General features: G+C 39.4%; 1 protein-coding gene across 1 annotated transcript in view; it reads right to left on the bottom strand.

Annotated features, from left to right (window-relative positions):
* TBC1D9 (TBC1 domain family member 9) overlaps window positions 1-23,149 on the bottom strand; it is a 139,113-nt gene that overhangs the window by 40,817 nt on the left and 75,147 nt on the right. The window contains exons 4-9 of the mRNA XM_002745332.7: window positions 15,718-15,946; window positions 15,046-15,307; window positions 13,009-13,216; window positions 6,771-6,977; window positions 5,693-5,863; window positions 4,763-4,913 (exon numbers count right to left, since the gene is read on the bottom strand). Coding sequence (XP_002745378.3) covers window positions 4,763-4,913; window positions 5,693-5,863; window positions 6,771-6,977; window positions 13,009-13,216; window positions 15,046-15,307; window positions 15,718-15,946 — 1,228 coding nt within the window. The remainder of the gene's footprint in view (window positions 1-4,762; window positions 4,914-5,692; window positions 5,864-6,770; window positions 6,978-13,008; window positions 13,217-15,045; window positions 15,308-15,717; window positions 15,947-23,149) is intronic.

The following is a 23,149-nucleotide window of genomic DNA, read 5'->3' as shown; positions in this document are numbered from 1 at the left end:
CTGAAATTTGCTAAGAGGATAGATCTGAAGTGCTCTCTCACCGAACTCTCCCCACCAAAAAAAGAAAAAAAAACATGGTAACTATGTGAGGTAATAGATATATTAATTAGCTCAATTAATCATTTCACAATGTATATTAAATCAAATTATACACCGTAAATACACATAATTTTTACTTGTCAATTACACCTCAACAATGCAGGAAAAAATTAATGACTTCATGAAGGCTGCAGGATACAAGATCAATATACAAATATCGATTGTGAATCTAACAGGCTAGCAATGAACAATCAGAAATTGAAAGTAAGAAAATAATTCCCTTTAATATAGCATCAAAAATAATATTTAGAAATAAATACAACAAAACAAATATAGGACTTGCACACTGCAAACAACAAAATATTGCTGAAAGAAATTGACAAAGACCTAAATAAAAGAAAAGACATCCTGTGTTTACATGTTGGAAGACTTAATGTTGTTAAGATAGAAAAACTCCCAAATTGATCTACAGATTCAACACGATGACTATCAAAATCCCAGCTGTCCTTTTTGCAAAAATTGGCTAGCTGGTCCTAAAATTCATATGGAAATTTAAGAGGCTCGAAAAAGAACAAGAAAATTCTCAATTTTAAAACTTACTGCAAAGCTACAGTAAGCAAGACAATGCAGTACTGGCATAAAGATAGAAATAAAAATGAATGGAGTAGATTTAAGAGTCCAGAGATAAATCCTAACATTTAAGGTCTATTAATTTTTAACAAGGGTGCTAAGACAATTCAATGGGGGAAAGAATAGTATTTCCAACAAATGGTGCTGGGACAACTGGATATCCATATGGAAAAGAATGAATTAGACCAACACCTCTGTCTCACACCACATAAAAAATTAACTTAGAATGAATCAATGACCTAAATAGAAGAGCTAAAACCATAAACTCTTAAAAGAAAGCATAGGTGTAAATCTTCATGAGAGCAGAGTGACAAAGAAAAAAACAGACAAACTCATTTCATTAAAATTAAAAAGTTTGTGCTTCAAAGGATCCCATCAAGACAGTGAAAAGACAATGCACAGAATGGGAGCATTTTAAAAAATTCTGATAATGAACTTGTATCTCAATTATGTTTAAAAACTTTTACAACTCAGTAATTAAAAGATAACCCAATTAAAAGCAGGCAAAGGATCTGAATGCGTATTTCTACAAAGAAAATATACAAGTGGTCAGTAAGTGCATGAAAAAATGCTCAACATCATTATCCTTCAGGAGAATACAAATCAAAATTATGTTCAACCTTTAAAAGGTTAAACAGAGTTACCATATGAACCAGAAATTCCATTTCATTCATAAATTCAAGAGAAATAAAAGTACATGTCCATATAAAAACTGGTATTTAAAAAATTAACTTTCTAACTTCTAAATTTAAAATTTTTATTTTATGTTTTGAGAATGAGTCTTGCTCAGTAACCCAAGCTGGGGTGCAGAGGTCTGATCATGGTTCACTGTAGCCTCAACCTCCCAGGCTCAAGTGATCCTCCCATCTCAGCCTTCTGAGTAGCTGGGACTATATGTGTGTGCCACCACATCCAGCTAGTTTAAAAAAAAAGAAAATTGTAGAGAGGGGGTCTCACTATGTTGCTGGGTTGGTCTCACACTCCTGGGCTCAAGTGGTCCTCCCATCTTGGCCTCCCAAAGTGCTGGGATTACAGGCGTGAGCCACTGTGCCCAGCCCACAAAGAAACATGTAAATGAACATTCATAGCAGCATTATTCATAGGAACCAAAAAGAAGAAAGAACCTAAACGTTTATCAACTGAAAAACAAATAAACAGAGTGTAGCATATCCATAGAATGATATAATATCTGGCTGTATAAGGGAATGAAATGGTGATATATGCTATGACATGGTTGAACCTTGAACACATTATGTTGTTATGTGAAAGAAGTCAATCACAAAAAACTACATATTGTCTGATTCCATTTATACTAAATGTCTAGCAACAGAAAGTAGTTTGGTACTTGCCTAGGGCTGGGAGCGGGCTGGAGGGGAATGGAACTACCAGTCTGCATTTCCGAATAGTTTGTATCTGTTTTCCAAATGGATAAAAGGCACAAGGTATTTGGGGGGATGACGACAAATGTTCTTTAATTGTGATCATTGCACAATTCTGTGAATGTACTGAAAAGAAAACCACTGAATTGTACACTTTACCTGGTGAGTTGTGAATTATATCTCAATAAAGATATCATAAAAATATATAAATGATATATTTATATTGACAAGGTAAACATTCACATTTCATAATTCAGAAATTGGAGCCCCAAGATCCCTGCACTAACCCAGTCCTTGTCTCTGTTGGTCACTGAGAGAGCTGGCCTCACCACCCACACTTGCCCTGCGAAAGTCAACCCCCTGACAGCGATGTAATGCTGGCTTTTGCCCTGTTGTTGTGGGAGATGTGTTGTGATTTCTTGTCATCTGACCTGCATTTCACTTCCGTTGGTATAGAGTTCAGGTCATGATGCTGTCGCCATAAGGGTCACAGAAAATAGGTGAGACAGAAGTTGGGTTCCGGCCATTCCTGGATGTAGAAATATGGGCTCACATTCCTGGATGTGAACCCCATTCCTGGATGTGGAAATATGGGCTCAGTTATCACTCCAACAGAGGACTGTGTGGAGACCACCCTCTGGTCTCACATGGCCCATCTGCCATTAAGGGAAACAGTGGGTCTAACTCTCAACATTATCTCTGAGATAGGGCTGTGCACTGTTGTATACACTAGTTTCCCAGCACTCGTCTTGAGTTTCATTTTCATCTAAAATGCAGCTATAAATAATTTGAACAAGGAGGATGAAAATAGAACTTTGTTTACTCTGTCAGTGATCTGAATCTGGTTGTCAAGGTGACTAGTTCACCAAATACAGGGAAGACAAGAGAAGACTGGATGGTGATGATCTTCTTGGGTTTGATTTGTAATTAGAGAGGAGTTGACTAAAATTTTGGTTTCTAAATGAGGAGCTATGGCTGGTCTACTTAGTGAAAATGAGGGCAGGCACTGTGGCATGACTGTCATCCCAGCATTTTTGGGGGCTGAGGTAGGAGGATTTCTTGATCCTAGAAGTTTGGGACCAGCCTGGGCAACATAGAAAGGTCCCTATTTCTACAAAAAGAAAAAAATAAAAGAAATGAAGGAAGGAAAAAAGAAAAATAAGACATGTATTAGATAAATATAGGACAGACATGAAACAAAAAAAATTATTTTTCAGGATTATATGCCCCTATTTCTGAGACATTTGTATATCTTATTATGGGCATTTACATCTACTTTTACAATGAGCTATAGGTTTTTTTAAAGGTTTTCCTGTGAGTCTGATAATTATTAATTTTTATATCATTTTTTAAGAATAAAATTGTTTTTTCTTTTTTTGATGGAGTCTCGGTCTGTCACCAGGCTGGAGTGCAGTGGTGCAATCTTGGCTCACTGCAACCTTGACCGCCTAGGTTCAAGCAATTCTCCTGCCTCAGCCTCCTGAGTAGCTGGGACTACAGATGTGCGACAACACACCCAACTAATTTTTGTATTTTTAGTAGAGATGGGGTTTCACCATATCGGCCAGGATGGTCTCAATCTCCTGACCCCATGATCCATCTGCCTCGGCCTCCCAAAGTGCTAAGATTATAGGCGTGAGCCACTGTGCCCAATCTAAAAGCTTCTTTTTTTTTTTTTTAAGATTAAGTCTCACTCTGTCACCAGGTTGGAGGGTAGTGGTACAATCTTGGCTCAGTGCAACCTCCACCTCGTGGATTCAAGCTATTCTCCTGCCTCGGCCTCCTGAGTAGCTGGGACTACAGGCACATGCCACCACACCCAGCTAATTAAAAATATATATATTTTAGTTAAGACGGGGTTGCACCATGTTGGCCAGGATGGTCTCGATCTCTTGGCCTTATGATCCGCCCACCTGGGCCTCCCAAAGTGCTGGGATTACAGGCGTGAACCACCACACCCAGCCCTCTGAAAGCTTTTAATAATAGCATTTGTGTCAGACCATCTTAGGTTCAAATAAAAATATACACATGAGCCTACTTAGAATGATTGTATTTCAAGATTTCAGGCTTCAAACCAGATAGAGCAACTGATTTACATATGAAAATAAAGTTGGTGAAACCCAAGGAGTGCTCTGATGTCTGAGATATTAAAGATCCCAGGGATACACTCAGTGCTTTCGGATGAGAGGAAGCAGTGAGGGCTTAGCCTGAAGGATCTCTGGTTTCTTTACCAGGGTTCAAAGGTCTAATGTGACAGACCGATTGACAGGCATAAGAGTCAGGTCTATGGACCAGTAAAGACAGATGGCTCTTCACCACTGGTCCATGGACATGTCCTCCCTACAAGGTATGATCTGAGGAGGCTTTTATTTCCAGTACAGACTCTGGCCTCACCTTTATGGCTCCACTGATGACCAAAGACTTCAGGAGGTGGCAAAAATAAAAGACACTGGCCTTCTTATTCCTTTCTTTCCTCCCACTTCCCTACTTGATGACTGCTCTAAGGATGTGCCATACTTAAACATTCTCAATGAAGCTGATGGAGCTGGGAAAGGAAAAAAGAACTCCCCAGGTCACAAAGTATTCTGCTCTTTTACTTCAGGTTATCCTTACTGAAGAACCCCTGAGACATGACTGAAGACACAGGGAGGCCCTGGTGTAGAGTCCCACAGACTCTGACTGACACCAGTGCTCCCAGCCCAGGGTCACCTTACCTGATAGCAGCAGCCAGAGCTCCCCACGCATGCTCTCAGGGATGCCCTTCAACACCAGCTCCCGCGTTTTCTCTGTGCGGTACATGCAGATCCCTTGCCCGTACTCAGCAAAGTGAATCTTCCAGGCTTGCTCTTTCAGAAATTCTTTGGCCTGAAAGGGATAATGAAACATTACTACATCCAAAGTACTCTGAGGATGGTGAAGAGAAGAGTGATAAAGGTCAGAACATGTTCCTTGCTGAATGGAGTGACAAGTTCCAGAAGAACTCATGAGGAAAAGGAACTCAGCTTATCTGGAGTTCTCCAATTTTACACATCTATCATGGCCTGCAGCTCTGCCAAGAAGCTTTTGGGCCCAGAGTCAGAATCCTACTTACCTGAGACTGTATTTATGGTTTTATGTTTATACCCCCAAGTGAGAGTAAGTTAATGAAGTCACATGTACCCTCTATAACTCATCTCCTTCCATGAAGCCACTATTATTTAGACAAAAATCAGTTGAACTTATAGAAAAATCTCCATTTACAGCTAAGAACAGTGGCTCACTCCTGTAATCCTAGCACTCTGGGAAGCTGAATCACCTGAGGTCAGGAGTTTGAGACCAGCCTGACCAACATGAAGAAACCCTGTCTCTACTACAAATACAAAATTAGCCAGGTGTGGTGGTGCGTGCCTGTAATCCCAGGTACTCAGGAGACTAAGGTAGGAGAATTGCTTGAATCTGGGAGGCGGAGGTTGTGGTGAGCCAAGATCATGCCATTGCATTCCAGCCTGGGCAACAAAAGCAAAACTGTGTCTCAGAAAAAAGAAAAGAAAGGAAAAGAAAAATCTCCATTTACATAAGCATGTGTCAATTTATAGTAAAAATAAACATTTTTAATGGCATTGTTCAAATCTACAGTGTTTCAGGGAAAAGTGAAAGGCACCCACCAATTTTGGGTTGAACTCCTCGGGAGAACGCCGCCGATACATGGTCATCAGGGTTTGCGTGGCTGTGGGGACGCTGTTGCCATTTAGGTTAAACTGGCGCTCTCCATCAGCCTCAGAGCTCGTGCTTCTCTGGGGGCTGCAGGAGACAAGGCTGCTGGGTCGAGAATACACCTGTCAATGCAGAGAGGAACAAGAAATTGGGAGGACGTGGGCAATAAGAACCTACTTCTTCAGTGTCTTCTGTATGGTTATCAAAAGCTACATCATTTTTTCCCACGATGTTTCTTGCTATGTGAAGAAACAGGAGAAAAGCAGCAAGCCATTATTTTGGCAGGGATTAGACAGGTGGCTGGGTCCCAGGCCACAGCACTTAAATGCTCACAAGTTTCTGAATCTTCATGTTTTAGATGCATATTTGCAGCAAAATGCTTGGCCATTTGTCTCTCTGATTTGCATGTAGGCAAAGCATGTCATGGTTGAATCAGCAGCTATGGCTGCCTCAATGCCCCACTGAGTTTCTGGTGCCTCAGAAATGCCCACATAAGCTTGGAGCAGGTGAATGGGGACAGGGATGTTATGTGTGAGCTTACCACCTTCAAAACATGTTTCATATGCCAGTAACTTCTTCTAACTATTCAGCTAGTCTAGTTACCTACCTTTTCAGGGCTCCAGTTTACCTGAATGTTGGTCCAGGAAAGAAGTCCACAGGGACCCAATATGTGTTCTGTCATAATAAAATCATCATAATGATGTCGTATGTCAGGTTGGAGACTTTATTTAATGACCTCCCTACCACTCTCAACAATGTCACTATACGGACCTGAGTCACTTGCTATGTAACTAGAAGAGATTCCTTAAAAATCTGTTCAACTATAAAATAGAAGTGTTATTCCAGGTGATATATAAGATTCCTTCTAAATCTATGACCCCAAATACAAAGTCTTGGAGATTTAAATGAGATATTGTTCTGGGCATCAGATGCAAAGCTTAAAGATTAAACAAAATGGGCAAGGAAATGAACACACTTGGGCACAGGAACAGGATAAACCAGAAACACTTTCAGGTGTCTTCCACAGACCTCGTCATCTGAACTGTTGTAGCTTCCTGCAAACTCCTTGTCAGAATATATTTTGGAAGTCGTCTGTTGCAGAAAATCTGAGATCCTCTGCACTAGAAAGTCTCTATCCTTCAAGTTGGCAAATAGGAAGGTCATCCTGTTTCGGGTGCTGATGGATAAGGGACTGGGGAGCACACTGGAGCTGTCTGCCTTTTCCACAATTGTCACCTGAAAATAAATGGGAAACAAAGAAGATTATTTTCTAAGAATTACCCAACAGCAGCAGCCTATGAGCAGCACTAGAGAAAGAATGTGGCACTTCCGTTATTCTGTAGATGCCACCTACATTTTCTTAAGGCAAAACTGAGACTCTTACTCTGTACCAGTAAAGTAAAACAGCTCAAAACAATCAAACTGGAGCTTATACTAGAAACCGGAATCACCTTGCTGGTTTTTCTAAATCAGTGGTTCAAAATTAGGACTGTTTTTTCCTCTCAGGAGACATCTGGCAACATCTGAAGGCATTCTGGGGTCTCACAAGTGGAGGGATGCTATTGGCATCTGCTAGTAGAGTCCAGGGATGCTGCTAAACATTCTACGGTACACAGGACAGCCCCGTCATCCCATCCACGCCAACGTAAGCCTGTCCCAAAATGTCAATAGCTCCAAGGTTGAGAAACCTTGCTATGAAGGAATTATTTGATTTTCATTAAAATTTCATGGAGCCATAAGAGAGAGGGCTCCTACCTGTTTCATCAGCCATAAGAGACAGAAAACCACCCATGATACTGGTTCCTTATACCAAGCTTAATGTTGGGATGGTTTTCAAAATGCCACGAATGCTTCAAATATTTCATTTATACTCTAGGGCTTTTCAGCCTTCATCTTCTACCCCTGCAAAGTTTTAAAGGGTCTATTCCAAACAGACATGATGTAAACAGCTTAACTGAAACCCTATCTGAACTACCAGACTGTATGTGTGTGCACGTATGTGTGTGTGCTGAAGCCTACCACATTGGGGAAATGAAAGGAAAGGAAGACATCTGTTTTAGTTCTAAAATGAAGACATATACGAGTGATTTATAATAGGATTTTCATCAACTGGAAACTAAGATAAATGCATTAAAACTTTTGAGTGCATTAGAAAACAAATCTCAAGGCAAGCACTAGAAAAATGGCTTATTTGCAGCAGCTCTGACAATATCCTTAAAGCTCTTCCCTCTTCATTTCTACATGCAAGCAGTCTAGATAGGTTAAACTTTAATCTGCTCATTAGCATTTTTATGTGAAATATATTTCCTCCAAAGTAGAACTTTAGAAACGTTTTCGCTATTGAAGACTAAGTAACCTATTGAAGTGCCTAAAAACTCTTGCATGTCTCAAAAAATCAGTCTGCCTGGGGTCTATAAAGGGAAAAACTGTAGCACCTGACTTCTGTTTTCAGAATATATGTATTAGAGTATATACATAATTCCTTTAATATATATTAAATATATAAATATATGACATATATAAATGAATTATATTAAACATATATTATAGAATATTAAATATATATTTATAGGTATTAAAGGAAACTTCTAAGACACCTGAAGTTGCACATAAGGATTTTCTTTCTAATGCAATAAATGCTAAAGGAGAAAAATACCTCTTTTTCATGAAAAGAATTTTCCCATAACACTTAAGGCATGTATTAAAGAATACTTGTTTTTTTAAAATCCACAAAAGCCCCATTTCTCAGATCACATTTGGACTGGAGCTTTTGGTCATGAGGTGTCTGGGAGAAATGGGAACTGGCAAGGTTAAATTATGTGTCTAAAATGCAGATAGCTATGTGGATCTTGATAAAGTCAAAATGAAAAATTCCTTTATCTAGCTGGATCTTGTATATAGAAAGAAGAAAGCTCCCAGGTAAAACACATAAATGCTCACAAGGCTTAGAAAATGTCTCTCACTGATAAACGAGTTCTAGCAGGACTCTATCACATAAGCTCCCGCCACCAGGAAAAGAAAACAGTTACATTAGGGTCTTCTACAAAATAATGAGACATATATTCATCACCAACTCGAGTTGTAAAAGAGACTGCAACTTAATCAAGTCTTGGTGTTTAACATGAAACCCTGGAAAGTAATTTATGAATAAAAAAAAGGGCGGCACATGGCTCATCCTGTAACCCCAGCACTTTGGGAGTCCAAAGTGGTCAGATCACTTGAGCTCAGGAGTTCAAGACTGGCCTGGCCAACATGATGAAACCCCGTCTCTACTAAGAATACAAAAATTAGCCGTGTGTGGTGGCAGACGCCCATTATTCCAGCTACTTGGGTGGTTGAGGCAGGAGAATCACTTGATCCCAGGAGGTAGAAGAGGAGGCTATAGTGAACCAAGATTGAACCACTGCACTTTAGCTTGGATGACCGTGTGAGACCCTGTATCTAAAAAACAAAATAAAACTTTGTTCTCTTGCTGGCTCTGTAATTTTCTTCACAATATATAGCAACATGATCCTGGATAAATGCTTAACATCTATTGACTGGGTCTACCTTAAGTCAATATGTAGAATGTATGCTAAAACCTCCAGTCAATATTTCAGCTTATTTATAAAAAAATTAAATGAAACAATTCTTGGTCTACACAATCCTAAAAGTGGGCATTCCATATAGGATGTAATATTCCCAGGGAGGTCAAGCAGCCTGACTTGGTTCTGAAAAGTACCCAGCTCACGTGGAGGGCACTCTCCACTCAGACCCCACACGAATGGTGGAGGCAGCCCCGTTGCTTTTCTGACACTGTCATTACATAAAGGTAATAAAAATTACATTAACTCTTTTGCTTTTTCCATTAGTTGGGGTGGGGCTCTACCATTAATACGTCTCAGAGTCATCAGCTCAAAGAAAAGGCAACTGCTGTCTCACTGAATGCTTCTTTAAAGCTGCATCTTCCAACCACAAGCTTGATTTCTAAATGCTACCTCTGCAGGTTGCCTCTCTTCTGATTTACCCTGAAAAATACAGTCATATTTACTATTATCTCGGCTCTACTAGAGAAAACTAGTAAGCAAAGAGAGGCTGAGAATATTAATCATCATTCTCTCAATTCCTCCAAGATCTCAACAGTGATCTCTAAATCACACTAAAATGTAAGCAGAGCTAGCTGGCCGCAACAGCCGGAAGGTGGTAACCAGAAGGACCAGCAGGACGGCAGATGCCTTGACAGCAGCTTCCAGACCCTCTCTGCTCCTCATTTCCCTCTGGATAAACTGAGAGTGATGATTCATTCATATTCATAAATAGCATATTCATGGTATTCTTAATCCCAGAATTGGTTTCCCTAGCTGCTACAGGTAATGCTGCTTTACTACATTTGGGTAGCACTTGATGAAGAAAATTACATTAAGAATTAGGCAAAGAAAATTATATTTATTAACATCCTATAGCAAAAACTACTAAGAAGGTAAAAATTTAGTGGAAAAACTTATAAAATGCATTTCAGAGTCAAATGTAAACTGTTACATTATTCCTGTCAGAATTTACCCAAAACATATCCTGACCTCGAAATGTGTTACAACTCCAGTGAGCCAATCCTATGACAAGGAGAGCTAGGTTTGTCAGTAGCCTAACATTTTTCACTCTATTGATGCACCAGTTCGACTTCTGCTTGCAATTTACAACTTAAGGAAAATTATACATATGTTTGGGAGAAAACTAGGAGCAACAAAAAGGTCCAACCATAGGTAACTGAATGAATAAACTATGTGTATACACTTTATGGAATAAGCTGCATGTATTAAAAATTTAATTATGAGCTGGATGTGATAGTGTATGACTGTAATCCCAGCTACTAATGGAGCTAAGCGGGGAGGCTCATTTGAGCGTAGGAGTTCAGGTCTAGCCTGGGCAATAGAGCAAGACCCCTACCTCTTAAACAAAAATTACATTGTAGAAGAATATGTGTATGTGTGTGTGTGTGTATGTGTGTGTGTGTGTGTATGTGTGTGTGTGCATGTATTTAAATTTCTTTTTTAGAAATAAGGTCTTGCTCTGTCACCCAGGCTGGAGTGTAGAAGTTCAATCACAGCTCACTGTGATCTCAAAGTTTTGGTCTCAAGTGATCCTACCACTTCAGCCTCTCAAGTAGCTAAGATGACAGGCACACATCATCATGTCCAGCTAATTTTTATTTAATTTTTAATTTTTTTGTAGAGATGCGGTCTTGCTATGTTGCCTAGGCTGGTCTTTGAACTCCTGGCCTCAAGCAATCCTCCTGCCTCAGCTTCTCAAAGTTCTGGGATTACAGGTGTGAACCACCACAATAAATAGAAGAATATTTAATGATTTGAAGGACAGTTTAAGATATATTCAACTTTAAAGGAAATAAGTAAAACTAAAAATTTGCTATGAAGTGTTCTACATCTAAATTATATAAATGACATATACAGAGCAATGCAGAGAAAAAAAAAACTAGAAAGCTGTACAACAGAATGTTAATATTCTTCTGAATAGTGGAACTGGGGGGACTTTTTTCTTTTTATTTGTCTATACTTTTACAAATTCTGTGATAAAGATATATTACTCTTTTTTTTCCTCATTTAATTAAACATTTATTCAATGAAAGGATGTATAGATATATTACTCTTAAAAGAAGAAAATAAGAAGAAACTGTGTTTAAGTAATTTAAAAAAGAAAAAAGTAAGGGAGACAGAAACTTGAATCCTTTGCTAAAGGGATGTTAGCAAGGGGACAATCCGGATCAAATGTCCAAAGCTTCTGGCCACCTTAGCTTCCAGAATGGACCAGGTAGGTTAGAAGTTGTCAGGTTCAAAACTGCAGGGCTGCTGGCCCATGCATTGCCCTTTCTCTGACATCCTAACCTGGGGTCTTTGCTGACTCCCAACTTCACAACAAAGCTTCCAGACAAGTACCAGAGTAAGCTATCATCCTGGAGTTAGGATGGAACCCACCTCCACCCCAGAATAATAATAATGTTTCTTAGACTTTACTGTGCATAAGAATTGGCCTGTAAATTTATTAAAACAGAGATCTAAAACTTGGAGAGATACAGATTCAGAAGCTTTGGGATGTGCTCAAGAATCTGCCATTGTGACCAGCAGCATGATGGTTCTAATGCAGGAAATCAGCAGAGCAGAGCCAAACAAACACGTGGCTTTCTGACTCAACCTAGACTGCCTCCTTTAGAACAGGATGACCCCAGACTGTGAGCCAGGTACAATAACCATGTTTCCTAGTTTCTGTATTTGATGCTTTGACATCTTGGGGCCTTGCTGACCCTGGAGGAACTATTCTACCCAGGGCTAGCCAATTTCTAGAAAATCCTTTCAAAGCAAATCAACCAATATGAGCCCACACCCCAACCACTTCACTGAATGCTCATACTCCAGGATAATCTTTCCCTGCCCTTTTTAACCTAGGGACAATTAGGGACTACCCTATGCCCCAGAGCCCACTGAAATTGTTCAAACTATCCAAGCCTAAGTCTGTTTACTTAGTATATCCCATTTCTTCCCTTGAAATCACATAAAGGATTTTGTCCACATTTTCTTTCCCTCCTGCCTCCTCTGACCATGGTGCCTCCACATATGGTCCAGCACATAGTGTGGCATGCCCTTGCATCGCAGAGTCTGCGCATAAAACAAGCCATTTCAATAGCACTCATCCCCTGATTGCTGGCCTCATCACGCCTGAATTGTAATAAAACCTCCATTTAGGCCACATGCAGTGGCTCATGTCTATAATCTCAGCACTTTGGGAGGCCAGCATGGATGGATTACCTGAGGCCAGGAGTTTAAGACCAGCCTGGCCATCATGGTGAAATCCTATCTCTACTAAAAATACAAAAATTAGGTGGTGGGCACCTGTAATTCCAGATACTCAGGAGGCTGAGGCAGGAGAATTTCTTAAACGTGGGAGGCAGAGGTTACAGTGAGCTGAGATCATGCCACTGTACTCCAGCCTGGGTGACATAGTGAGACTGTCTCTAAAAAAAAAATAAATAAATAAAATAAAAATAAAACCTGCATTTAAAAACCCACACTGCTTCTGGAAGAAGAGATCTCATAGGTCCCAGAGTCACAGCAGTGACAACAAACGAAAGAGTATAGGTGCCACCAAAGACACATGAACCTTCATCTGTGTTCAAAAGCCAACCAACTGTTGGTAAAAAAAAAAAAAAAAATTATTCCTGGTTCACCCAGAAAAGTATTACAAATGAAACTTAAAATATCAATTTTTATCAGACACTTACCTCACGGAGTGGAATAATGAGGCTACATAAGTTCTCCTCCTTGCTGGTAAAACAGATGTAATTTGTGGACACAAACATCTGCCCCAAAATGTGCATTTTGTTAAATGGAGTCCAGAGGGTACAGTCTGTGTGGCCATCTAATTTTTCATCTTTGGGCAGCCGAAAAAGTGCACGGTATCGCTCACTCTTTGCCCTGGCATCAAGGTCACTGGAAAGCGATAATTATAATTTACATAAGAAAATGTTTCTATACCTTCTAAATTATGCAGCAATGGAAGTTGCCCCAGCCCACTTTTCCCCTCAATCTTGCTAGACTCGTCGCTGCCTTCTCAGCTTTCTTTATGCTGGAGTTAATGCCAACCTAATGATCCAAAGGCGTAATAAAATTATCTTACTATATTTCAATCCCTTGCATAGTCACTTACAGAAAATGTCTGTAAATATTAAAGAATCTTAGGAAAAATAGGCCTAAACAGGAAATTCCTCCTCTTTCTATAGAAATACAATACACTCTCAAGAGGTCATTGCATTCACTCTTATCCAAAGCCACTTTGGGGGCCTTATCTTTTAAGACCTACTGAGAACACTAACCAGCCACATGAATCCACTGAGCATCACCGTCCACCCTAAATCGACCACAAAACTGCATGAAAAGACATAGGAACAACTCACCTTTGGCAACTATGGCTTCCGACCTTAGCTGGGCTTCTATTAACTATTATCTTTTCTCTAATGAGTTATTTGTTCTTGCTCATCATGTCAGTTGTTTAAACCTCTCCCCTCAAGCTTCTACCTGACCTCAGCCTCTTGATGGCCTAGTTTCTGATGTCATAGACAAAGAAGGGCCATGATGCAGAAGCTCCCTCCAATTCCTTCCCTTCTGTCTCCAAAATCAACTCCATCCTTACCCGCTTACTTCCTCTCGATTCCAAAGGAAGAGGTATTGTATCAGGACACATTAAGCATCCTTTCCATGCTCCTCTACAAAACGTCACTTTTTAAATTATCCATTTTTCTTACAGCTTTACCTTTATGTCCCTTACTGTCCCCACAACTACCCCTCACCAAAATACTCTTTCCATCTGCCTCCTTGATTTGATACTATGTTCAAATCTTTTTCATTCTAAAAAAAAAAGCAGCAATCCCCCTCATTTGCCACAGAATTTCTTGAAAAAGAAGTCTGTATTTGACTAATTCCCTTTCCCTGTCTTTTGTTATTTGATCCACTGCAGTAGCAGCATCTATCTTACACTGCTCTTTTGAAACATGTCTCAAATCACCAAAGACATCTTAATTACAAAGACCTCTTGTCAGATTTCAACTACCAAATGTACATCAATGATTTCCAATTTCGTGTATCTCACTGGACTGGTCTCCAATTAGATGAGCCACAAGCACCTCAGTTCAACATAATCAAAACTGTGCTATCATATCCCTTGGACATGCTCTTCCTTCTCTCATTCCCCGTGTTGGTGAAGGGTAATTCCAGGCACACAGGGCATCAACTTTCCATCACCCTCTCTCTAGCTCTGCTCTCACATTCAGACTTCGAGGCTTCTCTGTAGCCTCTCCTCATCCCATGCTCTGCCACCTCCTAGCCATGCAATGAAGTTACTTCTCCCTGTGTTTTTCCTTGTGCTTCCCCCATCTTCATCTTCTCTCTGCCTGAAATATCCAGATGTGAATATGTACCTGCACAGGTAACTTCTACCACCTCTTCAGAGCCCAGCTCAAAGCAGCCTCCACTGAGAGGCATTTCTTACCTACTCACTCCCTGACCTGGGCTAAGGCTACCACTCCTGATGTGTGCACCCACAGCACTCTGTTCATAGGACCAGAAGAGCCTTGTGCTGGAGCAGATCACGTCTGTCTCACTTTCTTAACTGGTAGCGCCTCAGCAAGTCTTTTTTAGATTTGTATCTATACACAGAAAAGTGTTCAGAACCCTTGAAGTTGGTCAGAAAAGGCTACACTGAATAAATGGATGGATGAGTTTCTCATTTCTAAAGTCTAGAAGACTCAAGGTCTATTACCCACCGTTTTAGAGCAGACACTTTTTTAGGCGATTTCTTTTTGAGTTTGGGCAGGGATCTGTCTTGTTCAAATCCCTCGTTGTCTAAGAGTTGCCTCATGGCTATGTTGGCGAGCTGCTCCATTAATTTGAAGGTCTCATTGATGTTGAGGAATACAGAGAAGAAATGCTCACTAGACCGTGTGCTCACTTTAATCACATCAGGCAGAAGCAGGGTGGCATTCTTCTCCAGCTGAGTGATGTCTACCCACCGGATGACCAGTTTCGCTGAGCACAAGGAACAATGCTGGGTCAACATCTGATTCCTGAAAATCCTTTCAAGATACTGCAGGCTCACAACCCCACTCTCCCATCCTGCTGAACTCCTTTGAGTTTATAAACCATATTTGTTTTGCTTGTTTGCTTTAAGAGATAAATCTGGGCCATCTGAATTCTGAGGTCAAAATTATTATAGATTTAATGCATGTCTATTTAATTATACCTTTAGAGAGTCTTTATTACTCAGTGACTATTTTGAACTGAAAAATAATTAAATTGACTTAAGTAGTAAAAATAAAAATTACTGTTGACTTAGTTATAACTACAGATTTATTTCTGATATTCTGATGTGGTTTATGAGTTCAAGGTAAACCTCAGTAGACTTCCCAAGTTTCCTACTGAAATTTTAGATGACTTACCTTCCCTTCCCATAAGAAAAGAATAAAAGCAAAGGTGGTTAATGCTGAGGTACATCCAGCCCTGACGGGGGACCTTCCCCTTCCAGTAGCTACAAGAGTAGTAGTTGACGAGTTTCTCTTCCTCTGGCATCCCAAACAGCCTATGGAATTTCACAATGGCTTCTTTAAACTTCTCCGTGTCATCATCTTCCTTCACATCATTGATTTTGTTGTATTCTGCAATGATGCCCTAATAAAGGATAAAACACAAAGCACACAACTGGTATTAATACAACTAGAGCTGTACATATTGCCAAAGAAAAGATGTCTAAGGCTAGAATTTTTTTAAAAAAATTGATCAATGCTCCTCAATGGCAAGCCCGAAATTCTAGGCCAATTAACAAGTAGTATTTGTGTACTAAAATATTTTCAGATAACAATATAGATTTTATTTTTATTGGTGCTAATTTTATTTTAAAGTTTACTAGGAATGAAGCCCATAGTTTTACTTTACAAATGAGGAAGTACAAAGATTTTGCTAGTCCTAGTGTTTTTACTAAACTTATCATGGTAGAGTTGTCTCAAAAGCCAACTTCCACCTTTCTGCAAGATCAATAAAAATTTACCATGAATGAGCAAGAGAGGAAAGATCCAACACATGTCACTGTGTTGGCCACACACTCAGCCACACTGACACTCGGCCACGCTGACACCGACACTTGGCTACACGCTCACTGTCTCAGGGCCACGAATAACACTGGGGAGCCTACGGAAGAGGAACAAGTAGTCTTTGGAGCAGAAAAGGGGTGGATATGGGAGCAAAAATTGACACACGATTTTTGGACAGTTAGACAGGAAATGAAACTTTGCATAGCAAGTAACCAGCCTAATCTACCGTTCAATCATTATAACTTGAGAAGCCATTTCATTGTTACCCAGTTCCTCTGTAATTCCCAGAAAATTGGCTTCTACATATATCTCTTGATGAAAAATGCTCCCTTGAATTCCACCTTTGACTTTGTAATTCTCAAATCTCTCCTGCCTCATCTTCATTTTCTCTGATCTCAAGGTAGCACTGAAAATGCATGACCTTCAGAGCATGAAAGTCTTGGGTTCAGGTTCCCACCGCATCCCTGTGTGTCTGTGTAGCCTTTGTCAACTTCTCAGATTCTCATTGGCATGACTGAGAAGGGATACAACATTCTGCTCTGTATCCCAAGGACAGAAAATTGCAACTGCCTCCTCATACCTGGAATTCCTGCTTTTGGGCTCTTAAAGCTTCTAGTGCATTCTTGATGCTCCCTAAATATTTATCTTCCTAAAGTGAATTTGACCACAAAATTCTTACCAAAATCCTGAGTGGTTTCCCACCACTACCAATATAAAGTCCAAATACCTAGATCATATATACTTTAATTTTTTAATTTTAATTTGTATTGCAGACTGGCTGCTCCTTGTGAAGCAGGGTAACCCACAGGCAGTGTGCCCAGAGTAGCCCAGACCCATGCACATTTTTGGATCCAACCAATGCTGCAATGTTTTCTCACTATACTACATCTGACCCAAATGTTCCATTAGTAACTGTGCTCCAGCCAGCCTGAGGCACCCTTGGGGCCTGAACGTGTCATTTCTGTGTTTTCCCACCTTCTTGCTTTAGTCCTCCCATTCCACATGCCTAAAATCTAGAATTAGACTGTTCTGTTTCATGATTCCTACCAAGTCCCAAAGTCTGGTTTAATTCCCACCTCCTTGTGAGCCTTTTCTCAACTACGATTCTTTCCCCCCACATTAAGTAATGTTGATTCTCTCTGCATTATGTATTGAAATCATTTCCTGAATTTTATTTCCACTGCAGACCTTTCACCCTGTTGCCAGTAGTTGTGATGCTGCTGAGTGGATGGCAGGAGAAAGGGCTTCAGTATTCCATAATCTCTGTCACTGTCTAATTCTAGTTAAAAGTAAGCATGTAAACAATAACCATGACAGCAAGTGGTGGGCTTACTATGCAAACACAGCCCCAAGACAAGTCTTCATCCTATTCTTCTAACAGAAAACCACCCCACGGTCCAGGAATTACTATGTAATAGTTTCCCAATCAGCATCCTGGCAACATCCTCCATATTGCAATTTCTTTTATATGGCCACTTTCTGAAACAGATCTGACTGTAGCATTCCCACTTTAAAATCTTCCACAGGCTGTCAGTGAAAGGGAAAAGAATCTGCACTAAATCTTATCCTATAAAATTTGTTCTCAATTTTCCCAAGTCAATCGTTCCAGCTCTAGCGTAAGTACCATGTTCCCTATGAAACCAGCCCAATTCTAAATGAGTTCTAAGCATTCTCACATCTAGGTTGTCTTAATTTACATGTTGGTGGGAAATAGTGTGTTTATATGTTCTGCTACCACTAAATATGAATTCCAAAGACAAAGAGTGTCTCAAACATTTGAATCACCAATATCCAGCACTTACAAGATGTTCAACAATATTATTAAATGAATACATGTTGTTTTTCAAAATAAAAGGTATCTTAAGGGGCCATGTCTCAGTCTTTATTGTAAAATCCAGAGTTGCAGATTTCTAAATCTAAAATTGTTTCGGAGTTAGCAACGCTTGAAAAATTAGGTACCAAGTTGCTGACTTCTGTTCCTCTGTCATAATGGAGGGCATTATGGATAGCAATAGAAGTAGCAATGTGCTTCCCTGGAAACATATCTAAAAGAATATTTTCCTCTAATTACTATTGATATGACTCCACCGAGAGAACAAAGACATTAAGCTCAATGAAGGCCAGAAGGGAGCTCAATTTTGGACCCAGGATATTCTAAAGACAAGCAGGTGTTGGTGGTGTTGCTTTAAGAACTTTATCCCAGCACAGTAAAGGAAGAAAAAAATTTTAAAAATTAAGGAAAAAAATTCAAAAAAGAACTTCAGACAACTGAAGGCAGCAGGAGGACATGGGACCTGTGGGTGGGAAGGAAAAGTCAATTTAGAAAAGGAGAGGGAAGGAAAATGCCTTTCGCAGTTGGCAAATGCACCTATAACCTATGTGACATTTCAAAGTTGTCAATGCCTTTACAGGAGGATCAAAAAATGTATATGAATGAAAGATTAAATACATGAGTGAGTACATAAAAGTAACTGAACGAGAACTCACTAATAGCGGCAGCTGGGCCCCCAGGCAATCCCCAAAGGCCAAGAACTGAGAGTAAGCCTGGAGGCCCTCAATTGGGCTAGCATGCTGTTCTCCTGGGCTAGCACTACTGCAGTTGTGCTCTTATCTAAAGTCAAAATGAGGAGGAATGTGAGGATGAGTGACATATAATAAACCAAATGAAAGCTACACATTATGAGCAGAACTATGCTACCTAAAGATCTATTAGATACCACATTTCCAGAATGCTCATTGAAATTTTAAAATGAAAATGATTTTATCTATCTATCTATTTATTTATTTATTTATTTATTTTTGAGATGGAGTTTTGCTCTTGTTACCCAGGCTGGAGTGCAATGGCACGATCTTGGCTCACCACAACCTCCGCCTCCTGGGTTCAGACAATTCTCCTGCCTCAGCCTCCTGAGTAGCTGGGATTACAGGCACGCACCACCATGCCCAGCTAAAAATGCTTTTAAATATGAGAGGATTTATGAGGCTATACAGCCAAGACCATCACTCAGAAACACCCTAGGGTCTAATATACTAGTATCAATAGACAAGGCCTTGCCAACTTATTTCAACAGTAAAGCTAGTCGTTTCCATAAGGCTACAATCCTAACTTTCCCAACTCTAAGAAAATAGGTAATCTAGAATGTAGAACCTTTTCTTAGTTGGCTATACTTTTTTAGCCAGGTAGACTAGATTATGGAACAAGGGGACAGAATCGCTTCTTCCCAGGTTCTACAGGTTTGACATAATATAAAATAGGTCACTCCAGTTCTAGGCAACAGCTCCTCATGACTTTGGAAAATCATATTATATCAGATGTTCAATATACATTTAAATATGCAAAAAAACATTGACTGGTAATTTCCAAAAAGAAGAAATTTAACTTAGCAAACATGAAAAAATATTCAACCTCATAGTAGCCAAAGACAAAACCAAAACATTAAGACTTTAACTTCTACCTACTGTACTATATTTGATAAACAATTTAAACAACCAAAATGCTGAAAGCGAGCAATGGTGTAATCACACAAAGATTCTTATATACTGACAATATTTACTAAGGCCTATTAAAAATACTTAAACTACTTAACTCATTCATCCACATTTTGTAATCTATCCCAAAGGGGGAAAAGCACAGGCTGTGGATAAAGTTATACTGTTTGAACAAAAGTATTAATGGGATTTTTATTTGTGCCTGCCACCCACTAGTCTAGAAACTAAGATGACTTCTAGAAAGACAGAAATGGTAAAGTTAATTACAGAATAACTAAAAAGTATGTAATAATATTATAGATACTGGTCAAGAAAAAAAGCAGAGAACAAAATTATATGTACATGAGACTACTATTATGACAATATGCATATCAGAAATGTGGAGGCTGGCCATGATGGCTCAGGCCTGTACTTCAGCATTTTGGGAAGCTGAGGTGGGTGGATTGCTTGAGCCCAGGAGTTCAAGACCAGCCTGGGCAATGTAGTGGGACTCGGTCTCTAATAAAAAAAATTATAACAATTAAGAAAAAGGAAGTCTAGTAAGAAATACACAAAATTCTACATATGGTGCTTGGATTACGGTTGCATCTGTAGTTAACTATTACATTTATAATTTATAAAAGTTAATTAGGTCTCAAAACAAGTTTGTTGGTTCCCTTGATTATTAAACAATATGTGAAAGCTTAAATCATTCATTTGCACATGAATGACATTCTTTCACACATAACTGCATTAATAGCAAATCCCTCCTTCTAATTGGTTTCAGGGGAATTAAATCTGACATTTTTGGTATAATATAAACAGTGAGGAAAATGGCTGTTTGACATAATTGGTCTTTGTTTGTTTTACTTATTTATTTCTCCTGTTTATTGTCACTTCTAAGCTTTAGTTTCTTCCTACAGTTCTTTTTTTCTTTTTATGAGACAGAGTCTCATTCTGTTGCCCAGGCTGGAGTATAGTGATGCAATCATGGCTCACTGCAGCCTTGACCTCCTGGTCCAGGTCATCCTCCTACCTCAGCCTCCTGAACAGCTGGGACTATAGGCTTACGCCACCACACCCTGCTAATTTTTTGTATTCTTTGTAGTGACAGAGTTTCACATATTGGTCAGGCTGGTCTTGAACTCCTGACCTCAAGTGAACCACCCGCCTTGGTCTTCCAAGGTACTGGGATAACTGGCACGAGCCATCGCACCTGGGCCCTATAGCTCTTTATTTGTGCCAATTTCATAAAGATGTTAGCACGTGAGAGAAGACTGTGCAAGGAAATTGAGAACCTCAAATGGCTCCTGGATGTGTTTCTTCTCCACCAACTGGCTGAACCTTTCATCCAGCCCTCCCACATGATCAAATTACAAACCCTTAGCCCCTTTCCAGTCACATTATTTCCAGAAATTCAGATACATGACTCAGAAGTGAAATGACGATGCTATGAAATCTGGCTTTATCAATAACACAGCTTGCCATTATGCAAAACTTTCTTGTATATCTGGAAACTGCCATCACCTCCTTGGAGATGATTCTGGTAGGGTTCATCTTCAAACTGGTCCTTGCCAATGTCTCCCCAGGTTCCATTTTAATCTTTCCCACTACTTTTCTGATCTATTTACTAAGGATGCAGATGACCCTTAAATCACAAATCACGAAGCCATGATAAAACATTCACTTTGAGAGGTAACGGGTGGGAGTGGAGGAAGAGGTTGATATAATTATATGCACTTTTGGACTGCTCAGTCCTCATCAATTTTCTACAGTGCAGCTAAAATTCAGCTCTCTCTTTCAAAAATATCAGATTCTAAGAAGCAATGAGATTCTATTTGTAGTTTTTTTTTTTTAGACGGAGTTTTGCTCGTTACCCAGGCTGGAGTGCAATGGCGCAATCCCAGCTCACCGAAACCTCTGCCTTCTGGGTTCAGGCAATTCTCCTGCCTCAGCCTCCTGAGGAGCTGCAATTACAGGCACTCACCACCATGCCCAGCTAATTTTTTGTATTTTTAGTAGAGACGGGGTTTCACCATGTTGACCAGGATGATCTCGATCTGCTGACCTCGTGATCCACCCGCCTCGGCCTCCCAAAGTGTTGGGATTACAGGCTTGAGCCACTGCACCCAGCCTATTTGTAGTTTTTAAAACTTCTTTTCATGCTATAAAATTATGTGTTCACGTAAAGGTTAATGAAATGGAAAAAATAAAATTGAGCATTCTTTGGAATTTTAATGAGAAGCACGCTGTGAGACCACTTAGAATTCCTCCTTAACCTGGATGTGAAAGGTTTAACAATTACTAAAAAATCCAGATGCTATAATTCAAAGTATTGGTAATTTTGACTAAATAAAAATTTAAAACTTGGCATGGAAATAATTATCATGAACAAGTCAGAAGACAAAGGACAAGCTGCAGGAAAGTGCCTACATCACAAATCAATAAACAGCCAACAGCTTTTATATATAAAGAACTTTTAAGAACTATAGAGAAGACCAGGAGTCTTATAGAAAAATAGGCAAAAATCATGGGCAGTTTACAGATGTAAAAAATAGCCCTCAAACACATGAAAACATGTTCAACTTCTCATAGATGAGACAAGTACAAACTAAAACCACCCTCCCTGTCAGATTGGTATAAACCCAAAAGCTTGATGATTTATATCACTGGAGAAGCTGTGGGGAAGGAAGTACTCCAACATATGCCTGTGGAAAAGTAAAATGATGCAACTCCTGTGGAGGGGAATTTGGCAACATTAACAAAACAACATGTGTCCAGCAATATTGTTTCTAGTATCTGGCAATATCGCTTTTATGAGTTTACCCTAAAGATACAATCCCCACAATACAAAATACACAGGTATGAAAATATTTATGTAGCATTATTTATAGCTCTGAAATACTGGAAACTACTTAAATGTCCCCCCATAGGCAAGTGGCCTGAATTAGCTATGTTATATACACACATAATGAGCTAAAAGAAACATGGGATCCTGGACTGGATCGTGTAATGAAAATAACATGGAATTCAAAAACTGATAAAGTCTGCAGTTTAGTTAGCATTATTGTACTACTTAATATTATATTTAGCTAATATTACTATATCAATGTTAAGTTCTTGGTTTGGATAAATATACTATGGTATGTAAGAGGTTAACATTAAAGGAAGCCCAGGGTAGGGTGTATAGGGATTCTCTGCACTTTCTTTGCGGTTCTTCTATAAATCTAACAAGTATTACAAAATTAAACAAGGAACTATTAAATTTTTTTAAAATGTATAAGAATTATATGAACTGATATGAGGCATTACCTGG

This window comes from Callithrix jacchus, chromosome 3 (genome assembly GCF_049354715.1).
Source record: "Callithrix jacchus isolate 240 chromosome 3, calJac240_pri, whole genome shotgun sequence".
Taxonomy (NCBI): Eukaryota; Metazoa; Chordata; class Mammalia; order Primates; family Cebidae; genus Callithrix; species Callithrix jacchus.
The sequence above is the reverse complement of the archived record's forward strand: the minus strand, read 5'-3'. Positions and strand labels throughout refer to the sequence as shown.